We start from the raw sequence: 18,462 nt of genomic DNA on the forward strand, positions 1-18,462 counted from the left end.
ACGTGGCATATGAAAAAGTAGGTTTGCTTTCTGAAGTCGCTTTTTCGCATTCGAACAGTTGTTCGGAATTCAAGTGATAGTCTAATGGTCTAAATCGGAGCCAAACAAGGCCCTAAGCAAAATCGTCAAAATGCGACGATTTAATTCCGCGACAAATGACCAAAGGGACCTTTTGAAATTTCAGAAATCAGATTCGTATTTAGGAAGCCAATATTCATGTCTAGTTAAGATCTGGTGTGCGCTCGATTTTTTTAGAATTGTCTGTCTGTGTCTTTTTTCTTTCATTGTTTGTTTTGAAAAATATTCACAAAAAATCATGGAGAAGCATCTCAACGTTTTATGTAAAATGACAAAGTAAATTAAATCTTGTTCAGCTTTACAAAAAACAACTTTTCAAAAAAAACACATGTATATGAGTTGCTAGACTACTTCGTTCATATGAGCATGATTGAAAGAAAATTTGAAGAATCTTTTACCCTCTGCTTGCTAGGGGTCGGACGTTCCACCAGAGTTTAGAAACATGGTAAGCGGGTCAACCTAACTTATCGTGAGGTTTTGCCACAAACTTCAGCAGAAGTTTCTTCACAAATCCTCGCCTATACACAGTCATGCGAACGTTATTCCCCTAAGGGTCCTATTGTCATGAGATTGAGGTATTTAGGCAATTTCGGACATGAACACTATTAAATGAGTATATTTTTAATATATGATGTGAGTGGGTGGGCGGTAACAGCACCTATGAGAGCGATATATTTAACAGCCCAAATGGACTTTCAATTCGAGCAGATTGGATCTGCTTTTAATCGCTAGGTAATTACTGTAACTACTGTCATAACAGAGTAAACGGATAAGCACATACGCTGCAGTCCTATAAACTCGCATAAAGTGCATTCGATACTCTATGAAAATCCTGTTTGTGTGGAACGATTGCAATGGAGTTTTGATAAAGAACGACCTGCACAAAACAATTATTTGGAAATGAGATTGATTTGTTTACTTTATTTATCGAATGAGCTTTGATTTTGTTCGAACCATGATTTACGGGGTTGATATTTTTAAGAATTTTATTCGGTATTTCTACATTTTTTTTTTTAATAATTTAGTAAATCCAATTATTTAAACAAGCAATATTTCAATGCACAAAAGTAGTTTAAACTTTTTAAAAGATGTACACAAATAGAAACAAAATCAAGATCAACTGGGATTACTTCTTCAGTACCAAATAAAAATTCAGTTATAAACATACTATTCAAAAACCAATCGTAGGATAATGTTTGATTGCGACAGTTCATAGTTTTTGATGTTTGAAAGTGGAACATGATATTATCTAACAAAAATGCTAAAAGTGATTTTCCTTGAGTATTTAAAAACAAAAGCTGCATATCGAAGCCTGAATGAACGATGAACATATAGCGATGCCGAACGTGATCAAAATATTGTCAACTGTAAAGGAAACAAAAGTTCCCTCGCCAAGGGTATTGTTAAGGGATACGAAAACTACCATTCCTGTTTTACATACAATTAGCATTTATTTGCAAATAGGATTTAATGTGATAAAAAAACAAGTGTAAAATACTTACAACTATTTCCTCCAATAAAAGACGTGAGATTAACGTGACTTTAACAAAACAGAGTTCGGAGCTATATTGTATAGTCTGTATGCCAATATTATCCTTACTATTCGTTATCTGTCTTGATTTTGCATATGCATCTTATCTGCGATACAATGGGATCTTAACACGTGGTTGGAGTATTTTTATGGTATTTTATTTGTATAAGCTACCCGCTTCCAATAACTCTATACATAGGCACGAATGCAACGCTCTCTTCTTCGTTCCAAATGCTGTAATTAGCCCCGAACCTCATCCGCTTCAGCCGAAATCGGCCGAATCTATCCTATTGACCAGATGATTCCGCCTTACATTTTCAGAGCCGTATAGCATGCTCCACACGCTGTTAAGTGAACCGAAAAAGCTTGACTATCCGCAGAATCCGTACGCGAACGAGTTGACGTTGGACGGCGGTGGTCTCGGCGACGACACATCCGACGGTGAAGCTCAGGACGTCTGCATGGATCAACCGATGCAGTGCCCGAACTGCAAACGTATCTATCCTAGTCGGGACAAGGTACGGCAGCACATCAAAAAGTACTGTCTGAAGGAGAAAAAGTTTCAGTGCATGTTTTGTCAGTACCGCTCTAAGCGCAAGGATCACATTGTCCGCCACACCGATCGAATGCATCCATCTCAGCTGAGGGCTAAGCTTCAGCAGGGCACTATCAAGTGCTCGACCGATGCTTTCTTGCAGCTGGATCAATCGGATTCTATTGGAGGCGGCGGCGATGGATCGACAGAATATTTAAGTGTAAGCTTCTCCGAGGATTTCTCGATTAACAGCGAAAAGTATGATTACAACGGAGTTATTGTGACTACCATTGACGATAGCGATGACGACGGCGATGGTGATGGCAATGATGACATTTATTGATTTCAGATAACGCAGTTTGAGTGATATTTGAGTCTTGCCAGCACTTTTTATTCATTTTTTTTTCAAATGAGATCTGTTTAGGGTAAGACGCTATACTATTAGGATCTTCTAATAGAGTGATAATTACAGGGTTTTCATCAAAATGCGCGGCATTTGTTAGTAACAAATCTATTATTGCTTTGCTATTTGCTATGCTCATCATACGGATCCTAATGAAGAATTTCTACATCCAATGTAGAATTTCAATTGTGATTAGGTAGTTACGACACTTGTTTCAAAGAAATCATTTAAATCTAACCATTTATTATTGTTTTTATGTGATATATTGCTGTTTCCAAACTTGTGAACTACATTCAGCACAATAAAATTTAAGCAAGCATATTGTTGTTGAAACATATTTTTCATTCTATTTCATATTATTATAGTTCAAATAGGTATCAATCAGGCAATTGAAACAAAATATAACTAAAGAGAAGGCAGTTAAAATTCTAATGTTTTTGTTTTCGGCTTCTTAAGACAACGGTTCTATTTTCCCTGCAGAAAACAATCAGTGAGTTAGTCTTCTATATTTATTACTCAGGACCGAGTACTGAATGAATCATAGCTGCTTTAGGATATAAGGAGCGTACGTTTGCATAACAATTCTCAATGTTTTTTGAGATTACTGTTTAGGCTTTTACACATTCCACATGAGTAACTAAATTGACTGAAATACACGGTAGCTAGATAAGTAACGAAATACATATATGTGAGACATTTTTGTAATGTTGATTTAATCAATTTATACACTTATAATAAAGATAAGTAGTGCGGTATTAAGTATGTTAATATTATTGATTACTAGTCGAAGCATTTTTGTGTACGTCAGTCGATGTTTAAGTTTCGGTCATTAATTATTCTAGAATTTGTGCGACGTGGAGCATTGTTTCTAACATGACCTTTATTTACATTTTCAGATGTTACCCCTGTACTGTGGCATCGGACCGAAATCGGAAGTGACGTGGACGACACACTGATCGGAAAGGACCGTTATCATCATGACGCGATCGTATCCGTTCCACTATTTGTGGATGAGCAAAGTGTTATGTTGCCAGTTTCGAAGCGTTTTCAATTCTGCTGTGACAGACCACCGGCAGTATACGAGTGTACCGATTGTCACAAACAGTACAAAATCAAAGGTTCACTGCAAAGGCACCGCCAGTATGAGTGCAACAAGTTTCCTCAGCAAACGTGCCCCTACTGTTTCTACGTGACCAAGCATAAACATGACCTGAAAAAACACGTCCAGCTGCGACACAAGCGGCCGTTGCTTTAGTCTGTTTTTAGTTTTATTCCTTTACTTTTTTGTACCATAGGCTATCTGATATTGGTGCGGAAAGTTCATTTACGCGGAGAAACTAAAAAGAAACATAAAAAATAAAGTTTAAAAAATATTGTTTCCATTTTGTCGATTTCTTTACTTAGTCGTTAAAATCGGGACACGATGACATTGGGCAGCATTTGGATGTGTAGACTTTGGCAAAAATGTTATTTTCTTATGTTTTTTATAAAACAAATTGACTGTGACTGAATACATCCTACCAGAACAGTGGAATGGTTAATATTATTCATCTGGTAAACGTAAACTTTATTTCTTCATTAAATAACTGCCTTCGTTTGGCGCCCAAAACCATCAGTTAAGTGTAATCACCTGTACATACAACCAAAACTAACGTGCAAGAGTTTGTGCTATTTGTTTGACTAATTCTGATGAGAAATTGAACTTTCGCTAACCTATTATCATGCTTTTCTTCCAAATCGCAGAATTGTGGACCGACTACTACAACTTCGGCTCATTGACCGACGATCTTTACGGGCGATCATCAGATTCCCAACGCCAGCTGAGTCATGCTCGATTTTTGGCTCGCAAGAATGGACAGAATTTTCCCTGTCTCAAGTGCGGTAAGTGGTACTCGACGCGAAGTATCATGCTGCGCCATATGAATCACGAGTGCGGTGTAGAGAAAAAGATACAGTGCAAATTCTGCTACAAAAAGTTCCGCCGCAAATGGAACCTCGAGCAGCACATTAAACGGTTGCATCTCAGCGAAAAGCGAAAACATCAGCAACAACAGCGCGAAATGTTACAGCAACAGCGTGAGCTACGTGAACAGCGCGAACAGCAACGTGAGCAGCAGCGCGAACAACAATCACAGCAACCAGTGACGAATAGAAATTGATACTCTTTAGTGTGCGAAAAGTCATCATCAAAGATCTGTTAACCTAGTTTTAGCTGTAGGGCAGTGTTCATCAACCTAAAGAGGAAGCTAGTCTTCTGAAAAAACACACACACATACACACTCGCGCGAGAGCGCACTTGCACACACGTAGACACACAAACTCACTAACTAAAGTTTTTGGTTCGATTAAATATGTTTTAAACAAAAGGCTGGTTTGGGTCCATGGTATCAGTACTAGATCTAGAAAAACCTGCTGCCATAATAAATCTAGTACTTCTCCATGTTCACCATCCAACCAACCAAGCAAACTCATGCTAAGTTATACCACACTAACCATTTAAATTTATTTATTTTGAATGAGCAGAATCTAGTAAAATTTATTTATAATTTGTTTTAGTTGGTAAGCAGTTTAGCGGCAACGTGGGATCAATTTACTCACACTGCAGAAATCTCTCTGTTAGTTGGCTAACCAAATATTAATGATTCACCAATCTAGATTGTTTACGTAATCTCTCACATTCTGGTCCCACGATGCGAGCGCTAAGTTGGTTGATGCAATTTTCTCTTTTTGTGTAGATACTTAAAAGCTGGTGTTTTTTCTCTGTTTAGTCCTACCTGTATTTTAAAAAATGTCCTCGTACTTTCGAACGTCATTCATGGAGCTCAAGGTTAGGTCGTTTAGCATGTAGTGTATGATAGGATTTAGTAACATGAGAGTAACACGAAAGCAAGTTAACACAAGCGAGCATGAGCGGGTTCAGAGGAAATGTTCAGAGAACGTATACAAATACACCAATCAGTGCCAAAGCCAAAGAAATCATAGATATGAAATAATCTACAGTCGTACTAGATTTTTCACGAAGTAGAATTAAGTGAAGCTATAGTAATATACACACAAATGGGATACAGTCAAAAGAGAACACAGTTGCCATACAGAATTAGGCAAGGAAATGTTTTTATGGGGGGCAAAATGGATTTAAAAAATCATTTCACGAAAGTACACAAATGTTTTCACTTCTCTCCTACCGAATCTATGTGAATTGATTCAATTCGAACAACATTTAAATACTAGTCGCAAACATTATACAAATCAACATAAAACGTTGAATGAATGAAGAAGCGTGTTTCCAATGAATCTTCTCATGCCAGCCAAATCTGGATGCTGCTTGTTTTGCATAATTTCTAACAGTGCCAAAAAATCATGTTATGAGCAAAATGTGGGAATGCAGTGCTCAAGTGCAAGATCGGAATCTGTAATTGCGCATTTCACGCCAACGTGTGCACCTATGTCCTTCAAACTATGATAAAAGAGCACATTCACGTCGGATCGCTTGGAAACTTTCAGAGCACTGAATACTCCTATGCGAGCCGACGTGAACGTGCACTTTTCTCGCACATTGAAAGAATGTACACATTTGCCCAATTTAATGTGAAACGTGCAATTTCATGTTCTTATGTTATTGAGATCTTGGTATTATATTTAATGAGATTGTGGTGGACTATTTTGTCTTCAACTGTAAGTTATCCACCTAAAGCAAACATTTCAGAACGAACACACCAAATCAAAATCATGTGTTTGATTCGACACTTTAATTTAGTCAAACTAAACCAACATAATCCCAAAACCGCGACCGAAAAAAAATCAAACTAGTTAGAAATTAACGGCGTGGAACCATCTAATTTAGCTTTTAATAGTCATTTAGCATGCTAATCATCTAATACCAGTGTTTAACATTTTGCCAAAGCCATCACACAAGTCGTTTATTTAATATGTATTTTTATTTCTAATTAAGGGAAGCGAAGATTCTCAATCAAGCAAAGCTAAGCGAAACAAAACAAACATAATAGTCGGCAGGAAACACTTTACAGTACATATTAGTAGTAGCACTCTTACCTCTATTTGATATCCGCCAGTGCCCGGAATTTGATTATTATAGGGTTTAACATATTGTTGAAGCTCTTCCACAAAGCGATTCTGCAGTAGGTGTTATTTGCATTTTATTTATTTGTTTTCTACTAGCAGACGGCGATGTGCAAATGTTGGATCATATCATCAAATCCAACCAACAGAGGAAAATTCGAATTACGATGATAATATTATTAATAATTTTGTAAAAGACAACCAAACACAAAACTAGTAACAAATTGCCGAGCTGTCAATGGTAAATATCCCATTACTAATTTAAGGCTTAAGAATGGTTTCAGCTTAATTTCATCTCCGTGTTTTCAACAACTACATTACTGTAGGTGGTTCTTCTGTTAATAGTAATAAGTTGCGTACTATGTTACGTCCTCGGGTTTCGGTAGAATTTTATCTGACAATATGTGCTTTTTATACAGATAGTTGCACGATGTTTGCGGCTAACTATTGAATCTAAATCTGCTCTTGAAGTTAAATCTGCTATCGAAGCAAAACCTTTCACTTGCCAATGCAATGATTTTTTTCATTGAAGAATTGTAACAAAATAATTGGATAAAGTCAACAGATATTCTGATGGGTGGACAAAAAGACAATTTTCGTCAAATGGGTCACTAAATGAAAAAAAAAATTCTTTTTTAATTACGTACCTCGATGGAGCCCAACTTTCTAAATATAACTATATATGGCGGTGACGCGAAAAATGTCCGTACAGCTACCATTCAAATTCACAAACACTGAGATCAGGATTGTTTATGACATCTCTTTGCAGCAAGGACACATTACACTTTGTTCTTCATCAATACCAACTTCCGAGTTATCGCTTGCGAAATTTTGCCGCATTCCTTCATGAAGACTATTTTTAGTTGTTTCTTGCTAGTAATTGTATGTTCCTGAATATTTCGCTCGAAATAAACAAATGTTCCACACAATTCCACAATACTCAATCGGGTTAAAATCCGGAGATTAGGAATTATGAGGAAGCGTTGTTTTAACGATGTATAGCAACCATTCCTTTACCACCATCGAATTATGTTTCGGATTGTTATCATGGACAAAACAAAAACTTCCATAGCCCATTTTTGCGCTACTAGCAGTGGCGGATCCAGCTCGAGGGTCCTGGATGTCCGGACCCCTCCCGAAAATTTTCAACTTTTTGAGAAATTTTAAATTAGTTTGAATTTTATATTAATTTCAAACTCAATTTTCAAACCAAATTTGACCTTCAATACTGATTTTCAATGAATGAGGTTTTTACGTATTACGTATTATACACTTCATTTAAAAGTCGAAATTTCGAACCCCTTTCGAATTTTTTTTCTGGATTCGCCCCTGGATACTACGTTACTCGATTTCGCCATAATTTTATTTAAATCAAGTAGATTTTTTGTGTGAGAACTCGCCATTTCTGAAAATACGTATATTTTTTAGGTTAACTGTCTAAAACACGAAATCGAATGAAGCCAATAGATAAGGAACGTTAAATAGCTTCTTTTGAACAATAAAATGAAGTAAAAGTGACAAAGTTAACCCTTTTCAGTTCAATCAAGTATACTTCCAACAACATGATGGTGCACGAACAATTTTTTGGAATGGATTTTGCAGTTTTTGCAGTTTGCAGTCGACGGATTGTGGTGCCCTATCATTGACGGAGCATTACTAACTGTTATCGAATTTTGGTAAAAATTACCTATTACAGCCGTTGGTGATGGGGGGGAAGGGGATGAGTTGCTTCTCTAATCTTCCGGTCATCACATCACATGCTTTGGTATTGTTAGTATGAATAACAAACATGAAGATGTGACACAAGGCGCCAACAGCGCACTAAAATCCTGTCAATCCTATTTTTCATTGGATTGTCTGCTCTAAATATATCACCAGGGGACCATTCATAAATGATGTTGGATATTGACAATAGGGGAAGAGCGTCACGTAACGAGATAAAAACTAAAAATGAATTTTAGACGCATCAGCGGATCAGGGATAAAAAAAACGAACAACATTTCTTATGAATGGCCCCCACACAAAGAATATTCCATAATGAATATCACGTAACATCGGTGACAGAGCATTGGGATCAAGGCCAAGTCCCCCCTGGGTCGTGCAAAACTGAGAAGCAACATCAATTTAGGCACAGATAGCAGACGTCCATTTATTTTCATTTTATTTTGTTTTGTCTTTTCATTTGTTTCTCCTGCTATGATGTCTAAATCGATCGAGCGTGACGGCCAAGGAAACGGAAAGCCAGTGGCCCAAACAGACCAGGAACAGGAGGGAGGACTACGAACAAGGGAACGAACAACAGAGGAGAAATCGTTTACCTATTTATTATAACTACGATACTAATCACAATTATTTTGCTTTTCTTGTTTCGTTTCAGTAAACCAAAATCTATACGGACTAGCTCATACGAACAGTTAGGCTTTGTAGGTTCTCATCTTGACATAGTCTAGATGGGCGGATGAACGTCTGCCAGGGGGTGGGCTGAGAAATGACAATGACACTGTACGAGAGGGCGCTGGGCCTGTGGCCTTCGACTGGCATGGTCCATTCTCATTGATTCGGAAGTCTTCTTGTCTGGTTGGTAGATATGTGCTCCTACTTGCAAGTTGATCAATTCACTTGGGTGGGGGACATGTGGATCCTACTAGTTGTCGACTCTTTTGATCGTGAGTATGAGGCTAGTTCAGGAAAGGAGTGCAGGACTGGCACCTAAGAGATAGTTAATTATTCAGGACTTGTTCTTATGATTACTAAACTCGACCAAGCACACCGGCTCTCAGAAATGATAAGCAACTCTTTCGGGTCGGTGTGGTCTATTCGAGTCGAACCAGGCGGACATTCGGTTCGAGCAAACTTTATGGTTAATAGTGGATAAATTTTTCTTACGCCTTCATTGGCAGAGATTCTTTTTGCGAAATCCTAAAATACCTTCACTGGTATAGCTACTCAGGATAATAATAATAGAAAATTAAGGGTTTGCCTGGTCCATAATGTAATGAATATGTATATTGACTAGAACAGGGATAATCGAGTTATGTTATAAGATAGAGGAGAAACAGCACAGTTGAAGGAAAAGTATTCGCGAGTAAGGACTAATACTGCAAGTATGTTTACCGTTTCAATTAATAGTGGATTGATCTGCTTCGGACCTAGGAGACAAAAAGGAGATTAGGAAGAGACAGAAGCGGATTCAATGCAAAATTTGCCAATATGACGTTGACCCCAAGGCGATGGTAGGATTATTTTCCATAGGATGACAGACTAGATGACACGACGTTACACGCTCTGAACTTGCGCCAAATAGTTTGTATGTATGTAATTTACTTAACAGTCGATTGATCCGCTTCTGACCTAGGGGACCCATGAGATCAGGAAGAAAATAGAAGCGGAATCAATGCGAAGTTTTAATTGCATCACTGACGACTTAGCACGCGTTGTTAGGAGCAGGGTACATTGGACCAGACAAAATAGAGAACTTGACGTTCTTTGCTATCTCTTCATTTTCTGTCTCCAACTATCCTCTATGTAATGTATCTGAAACTTGTGGGACTGGTTAACAGCCGGCGCCTGCTTGTGGAAGAAACTGGTGTGCTATACGGACTAGCACATACGAACAGTTAGGCTTTGTAGGTCCTCATCTTGACAGAGTCTAGATGGGCGGATGAACGTCTGCCAGGGTGTGGGCTGAGAAATGACAATGACAATGACAATTACCTATTACAGCCGTTGGTGATGTAAAGAAAAATTTGCAAGAACCATCTATTCTTGGTACCATTTGGCATCTATTAAAATATATTAGTTGTATATTGCTCCGAGTTTCAATGATTTCGATGTGATCTGTGTAAATGTATGTTCGCCCAGTAGTGCATACTGAACGTGTGTGTTTAAACGATATGTTTCACCCTAAGAGCACAAATTGCTTTGAATTTATGAACGAGTTTTGATGAGTTTGAAAATTATAAAGAAAGCTGGCATCATGTAGTGTAAGGCTGCATCCGCATTTTGAGGGGATCTCGTCATCCAGTCATTACATAATAAATCTTTATTTAAAATCGAAACTTTAAACAGATTACAAACAATTTATTACAAAAATCACAACTAGAAACCAATATTACTGTATATTTGATTGTGATGATGATGATGATTAAACTTTTAAATTATCACATTGTTGCAGTCTTTAAATAATTTTTCAAATAAATTTTGACATTCTCTTAATGTTGTCACAATCTACAATAGACTTTAGGAGTGTGTAAAAATATAACTAAAATATCGCAACCGTTTGTTTTTGGGTTATGGGAACGAATTTGTTCTAGTTACCTTTCTGTGTTAAGTTTAAATCAGTCTATTTTTAAACTTGATTAACAAATTTGAACCATGATATAAGCCGACAGCTCATCCCACATTTGCACATCTGCATCTACACCCAAAGTTAACACTCAGTCTCAATTTACCAAACGATACAACAAATTTGATCAATGAGTGTATTTTGAACAAAATCTATTTAAAGCGTTATTCACTAATAACGACTAATATTATTGATTGTATTTATTAAACTAATCCTAGTGTGTAGAGCCAAACACGTTTTTTTAAAGGAAATGCAGTGCAAACTCAGCAACATCATTTGTTATGTGTGTATTCGTAGAAATTTGAAATATTGGAACGGGCGTGAGCTTGACAAAAAACTGCATACTAAAATTATTGTGACTTAGTCGGTAAGAATCATAGGTTTAGCCAACATTCACACAGGACAACCTCAGAAAAAATCAAAAGAAAACGTAAAAATATTTTACCAGTTGTTATGAATCAAGAGCAAAGCGAATAACTCGAATGCAAGATGCATGTATAAAAAACAAAACCGAGGCCAAAAAATTACTGGCGAACATTTTTGTGTGTCGCGCAGTTTAAAACGTATGTATTTTCTATTGTACGAAAATATATTGTTATACAGAGAACAAACAAATAACTGGAGAAAAACTGCAGATAAAAAACTATTTTTATATATACGTATTAATAATATTATAGTTGAGATGCGGATACATATAATATTTTATAAAGTGTTTTACTAAAATTTGACAGTCGAAATAAACACTCTGATTGACACAATAAAGATACTTTTTAAAGCACGAGATCAGTTGCGCAGACGGCAGAAGTGTGCCTCAGAATGAGTGGTTGGTAGAATTTGTTTACAGGAGACACACGTCTGCTGTGTGTGATGCTTGTTAGATTCATTTCATTAGTAAATTCTGAGTGTTGAACATATTTAGTTGGAACCGTGCTGTTGTAGCTCTACTGTACATATATCCTGTTTCCACCATTTCTAACTGCAGTTATTTCTTTATTTCAAAGAATTCGCTTACGTAGACAAATCCGTCATGTTCGAGTTCGATAATCCTTGCTGGAATCAACCGATCGATCGAGTGAATGAGCTGGAGGTGTTTCATTGTATGAACGGATGTGGCAAGGTGTACAATACCTACGCGACCATGACCCGACACATGCGGCTAGACTGCGGCAGCGAGCATCGGTTTACCTGCGATCTGTGCTTCAAAACGTTCAAGAGGAAGTACCACCTGAATCGGCACTATCGGACACACTTTTTTCGAACGCCAAAATCGCGAAATTTCACCATCGACGAGCTTAACGCGGGTAAGCATGTGATTGAGCGACGATCAACATCGGCGGTGGCGTCTAATGAAGTTTCTATTCCCTCTGTTTTCAGACGAAAGACAAGATCTACTGGTTGTTGCCGAGGATGTATAATTAGAACCTTAAGTAGACCAATCATTTTTTAACTATCATTAGAGCTTTTCGCAGTGTTTTGAAAGTTTGCTTCTCTTATGAGATTAAGAAAAAACTAATTAATTGAAATCTAAGATTCCATTTCTCTGATGTAAGCCGGTTTAAACAAAACAGAATTGTTTATGAGACATTAGTGTATTCGATTAAATTTCATTGAATGCGACTATTTTAAAGAGATTTAAAAGAAATAAGTTCTGTAAGGTAATATACAGGGTCCGGCAAGGGTAATTTCTGTTTCGAAAATAATGGGCCCTATACTGTATTCTCACAGTCACGTCACCACCTTTCCTTTATAGTGCAGAATGCGTGAAAATAATCAAAAATTCAGAAATATTTCGCTTTTGCTCGCGATGACCACCTTTTATTTTGACTATGGCTTTAAGATGGTCAAAAAGCGAGTCAAAAGCTGCCCGAATGTAACATCCTGGAATTTTGGCCCCTTCACGGACAATGGTTTTCGTTGGCGTCTCGAAGCTGGTATATTTTTTTTCTTCCGACCTAGCTCTTCGAAACGGCCCAGGGAGAATAATCCATTGGATTCGCATCTGATGAATTAAAAAGGCATTGCATGGTCGAAAAGAAGTTCGAACCGTTGGTTTTCAGTCATTCCTGGTTCACTTGTGCTTTGTGAGACGCTGCCGAGCCTTATTGGAACGTCCATGGTTTGCGACCGAAATGTTTGTCTGCCTATGACGTCAAAGCACCATCCAGCATTTCGATGATATGTCACATTTAATGTTTGGACGCTATGCTCGATGCAAACGATTGGAGAGCGCCCATCTGCGGTTACAGCGGTCCTATTACTTGTGGTGGGAGCTACCTCCTGGCGGCCAACCAATAACTCAAATTTTCATATGAACGGTGGGTCAAGTATACCCTATCGTTCTGAGAGTTTACGAATTGCTTAATTTTAGAAAAATGGTCAGAAAACATGATGTTCGGAGTTAGACCGCTTTCGACCAAGCGAAACGAATCCTTCTTTTCAATTCAATCACGGATCACGTTTTTGCGTTCACTTTCGACAAAATGCCTTTGTACACTTGTAAACAATACTTAGAACTTTCACTTAGCCAATTTGCAGCCGGTTGATACCAGTGCGACCGCTGCGCCAACGGTCTGAAGCTGGTTACACTTCGAATGCCGGACCCTGTAGCAATTTTAATTTTTTTTCTAAAGTTCCCTTTCAAAGCCTCCAATCGTTTATCTCTTAGTTTCTTTTTTCAAATTATTGTGTCGTCTTTCGATTGTACAGGATGTTTTAGAACGTCAAAACTTCTTTTTTTCAGGATCCAGCGAGGGAGGGTCCAAGCTCTATTGCTGTTTACGTTTCTGGACTGAAAATTTAGTTTTAAGTCATACCTACTATCATTTACAGCAGCAATATTGGCTTTTTACATTACTAAAAATATATTCATTTGTCTCGTTATGGTTGCTTCTGAACAAATAGTTTTGACACGAGATGATTGATGAAAATCAATGCAAATTTTATCCAAAAAGCGACGAATGAATCGCTTAGTTGGTTGATTGTAAACATAAACATTCCGTAGTTTCCTGTGCGAATGAATAGAGACCTTGTTTACGAAGATTTTTTTTTGCAATTTTCTAGCGTTGATCAAGTGATCACATATTAATCATTAATTGAAACAGATTACTTAGCAAAACTGTCAAAATGACTTTGCTAGTTCGGTGCTTGTGATAAATGTTATCTCTGTTGAAAAATCTGCCGCTTCGAAAAACATACTGTAGTATGAATAATTTTGAAGACATTTGTAATAAAAATTATGAATAACTGCAGAAATCTGCGTTATTAATTAATAAATAATACATTACCAAGTCACTATTCTAAAAAAAAGTATTGCTCGCTAATGTTAATTTGGATTTTGGAAATTCACCCCATATTTTTTAAATCGTTTAGGACCCTTGTATCTGAGTACCAAGACGGTAAATTGTGTGAGAAAAATGTTTTCGATGCGTAGCATACTGTCGTATCTATTGATGCACTATCAGAGTAAACACGGTTGTTTGGTTCATGGTTCTGTTGTTGGCTTATTTTATTCTATTTGGGGCATCAAAAATCATTACAATCATGTGTTGGAACATGTGTTGAAGAAATCAATGATTGACCGGGCATTAAAATACAAAATTTAATCTCTCTTGTTTGTTTTGGCGCCTCAGGATGCAAACCGCAAAGGTGTGCTTATAAATGCATCATAGGCTGTTCATTAGACTGGTTCAATTTTTGACTTTTAGCTCCACTAGGCTTTTCTGATTCCTTTCATGGTCCTTTAGAAATATATAGTGTTCTGATTAATTGAATGGTAAACTTTGAAATTTTTGGAGGGTCCGTAGACACAACCAATCGGTACCAAAATTTGCACAATTACTAAGGACCATGAAAGGAATCAGAAAAGCCTGGTGGAGCTAAAAGTCAAAAATTGAACCAGTCTACTGTTCATGCATATAACACGATTTGATGCACTATGCTATATTTCTCCTTAGTGGAGAAAAAATTAGATAAAAACTAGTTTTCTCCATTAAGGAGAAAATTGTTTAAAACCATTTTTACGCGTGAAGAGCACAAAACCTATAACTAAATTAGTTATGAAATTTTCGTTTCGACTTCGTCTCATCAGAATCCGACATTAACTTAGTGACCGGATTGAAGTTAGCTCCAAAAAACTAAAACACTATTTGTGTTTTTGAGCAAACCCACAACCGTAATCATTTTTTTTCTCAACCGTAATCATGCTTTTCTCAATATACAGGACATTTTTGGTGATTCATTCGAGTACCCGAATCATCTTTTACGACAATATACCGTGCTTCAGCGTTTATTTTTTCCACATTTTTCACAACCCCAAAATGTATAGTTTAAATAGAAAAAAATAACTAAAAATTAGATAATTAGTAAATCGACAAACGCTGATTCTATTTCTACGTACCTAGGCGTATTCGAATTGCTAATTGTGCTAATGTTCCCGATACCTTGCGGAATGCAGTTGAGTTGTGAAATATGAAAGTCGGGGAAGTGGATCGTCGCACGTTCTTTGAACTCTACCTTGAGCGGTACAGTAAAAGAACCACAAACCGGAGTAAACACAATGAACCAAAACTAGGAACGAAAATCTTATACCGTTCTACATTGAAAACCACTGGGGCAGCAGATTGCACTGGTGTTGCATTTTCTAGCAGAAGCGCAGGCTACTGGACGTGTTTCATTCCTATTTCCGCTAGAAAGTGCAATATTATTAGTGTATTATGCCGTTTTTTTTAATAGAAAAACATGAGCAGTGGATTGCACTGGTTTTGCACAGTGGCCTGCTCTTCTGCTAGAAAAGGCAACACCAGTGCAATCCACTACCCTGGGGTTTTTTCAATGAAAAACCCCATTAGAGTCAAAAGCTAGTTGGGTTGCTTTGATTTTAACATTGAAAATATTTTACTCGACTATATGGGGCTGGGGCTAGGTGTAAAACTAAACTTCGATTCGCGTTGCAAAAATATAGAATAATTTTAAATGACTGTGGCGCTGTTAGTTGTTAATCAATTTGCGCCATTTAAATACCAATCGATTCAGAATAGTCCAACTTAAAAATTGATTGTAACGTTAATTTAGGATATCAACTGTACACTATTGAAAAATCCGTATTATAGTAAAAATAATGTGAAAATGTAAGAAAACTGACAAATTTCACGCTTACGTTTTATAATTCATTGATGGATTTTCAGCACTCACCACTCGATTCAGACATTTGGCTGTAAAAAAATTGAAACAAAATTTATTTATGGTGCTAATGAAAATTTCGTAAATCTGCAAAAAATGGGGTATACAGATACAATTGTCCCAAATCTGCGCAAGACTTTCCCTAACACAGACCTCATCTCGGTACAAGCGCCCTACCTACACATTTCATCGCTTAGGAGCGATTTTTCTAACGAAATTTCTCTAACCCGAAAAAGAGGTGAATGACCCCAATGTTAAAAGCTTTACAATAAAAAAATCATCGTTTGATATAAAACGAATATTTCTGATCGAATTCTTTCATTGCAATGCCTACTCTGTTGGCAGAACGAGTAAGACTATCGCTGTTACTGCTGCTGGTCGGATAGCTTCTACATCTTTCATTTGACATGAGCCACGGAAGGGAAGCGTTTGTCTGTCTGTTTTGAAACGATTTTGTAAATCTTAGTTTCCAGTGATGATGGTACAACAGAAGCGACATGGCAAATTGCTGTTTTATATCATCATGAGCCGTGGCGGCAAGGTTCGACTCGTTTCGTAGGATTCTCGTCCTAAGTAACACAGTTATCAGCGAACCGTCCTTATTAAGACGAATACATAATGGAACAAAATTGAATTAGAAAAAATCAATTGTCTAAACGTAACTTTTTGCTTGTTAATTATCAATTCTATATCTGCCGGTGAACAGTAATATAAAAAGTAACGACGCGCATGCGTGACATGAAAAATGATGCGATATTGAAGCGATGAAATAAATTCGTGCATTGTGTTCGCTAGTCATATTGCATTTTCAATGTAACTATGATTGTGTCTTGTGCACAACCTTCTATTTTTTGAACTAGTAATTAGCGACCCTAAAAACCTCCAGATCTACATTTTTGGCTAATCGTAGTTTTTTCTCATTGTAGTTAGTCATTCGAATTCGTCATTTTGAATATTTTCTCTTCATTTTTAATCCGCCATATTGAATTTTGCAAATCTGAGAACGGATTGGTAATTAGCGACCACGAAAATCCCTAGATTAACATTTAACTTCATGCATGTGCATTTTTTGAGAAGAAAAGTTGGATGGTCCAGGTCTCCCTACAAGTTCAAAAACAAACAAAAACTTTTAAAAATTCAGAATAAAAATTTTGAGATCCAATTTTAAAAACTTATAATAATGGAAAGCTCAAATTTTAACAGTCTTACGACCAAAAATTAAAACTTAGCCGATTTCTGTGTACAATTGCTCTACATACATTTGTCTTTGATAGATTTTGTTCATTTATAGCAAAGCAAACTAGAGTATATACTTTTCACATATGAAATACCCTGTAAGAGCTTGTCCAACTTTTAATTCCATTATCACTTATATGTACGACAGATATGCGTATTTCGTACACTACTTATGTACATCATTAGTACATATTTCAGACACATATTGCACTAAACTGCACGTGAAATTCAAAAAAATGAAATTTAAGTTTCTTACTATTTTTTCCTTTTCGACAAAATTATAACTTCGGAAGTATAATTCATCGATTGACTGAAACGGATTTTTTACATATGACTTCGTCGAATTGAATTTGAAAATTCCTTGCAACGTAATCTAGTGTTTTTATACACGTTGGACAATTTTATTTATTAAAACCAATGTTGCGAGTTAATTTTAATATATTTTAAACCTAACTAAATATAAATAATGAACGGGAATAAGACGACTGTCATTCGATATACAAGGTAAACCCAATTGATATAATTTAAAAATAGGAAGGACTTGATTGGAATACTATCTGCTATTAGAAAGCAATCGTGCACAGTGAATAACGATTATATTAGTATAGGTGCCACTTTTAAACGAATTTGTTCACTCGCGATGAACATTCATTTGGGAATTTTATATGAGTATATTAAGATTACTCATTGTTGTCTTATCCATGGAATTTACTGAATAAAACATTGGAATTTAACCCGGCTCACAAGATAGAAACCTAATCTGATAGCAATTCCAAAAACAAGCTAGTCTCAACCATTCAATAGTAAACGTTTTATTACCATTCGGGGGCCCTATTCTCACAGTCACGTCACCTAGTGACTAGAAGAAAATTTCCTTCTAGTCACTAAGTGACGTGACTGTGAGAATAGGGCCCCGGTTTTTGTCTAAATCAATAGCATAAGTGTACATATAAGCACAATATAAGATTAAGTATTTTGAAAAATCTTAAAGGATCTCTAATATAATTTTGTCGTAACAAAAAATATCACACTTGCGAATTATCATTTGAATTTTAAAATTTATAAACGGTTTCTTA

The 18,462-nt window shown here is 36.6% G+C and overlaps 1 protein-coding gene across 1 annotated transcript; it reads left to right on the forward strand.

Annotated features, from left to right (window-relative positions):
* The first annotated feature begins 1,941 nt into the window (after positions 1–1,941).
* On the forward strand, positions 1,942–3,802 carry LOC131687853 (uncharacterized). Its single transcript, XM_058971939.1, has 2 exons — positions 1,942–2,461; positions 3,444–3,802. The coding sequence occupies exons 1-2, from the start codon at positions 1,942–1,944 to the stop codon at positions 3,800–3,802; spliced, it is 879 nt and encodes a 292-aa protein (XP_058827922.1).
* Positions 3,803–18,462: the final 14,660 nt, after the last annotated feature.

The sequence above is a fragment of the Topomyia yanbarensis genome, chromosome 3 (assembly GCF_030247195.1).
Source record: "Topomyia yanbarensis strain Yona2022 chromosome 3, ASM3024719v1, whole genome shotgun sequence".
Classification (NCBI taxonomy): domain Eukaryota; kingdom Metazoa; phylum Arthropoda; class Insecta; order Diptera; family Culicidae; genus Topomyia; species Topomyia yanbarensis.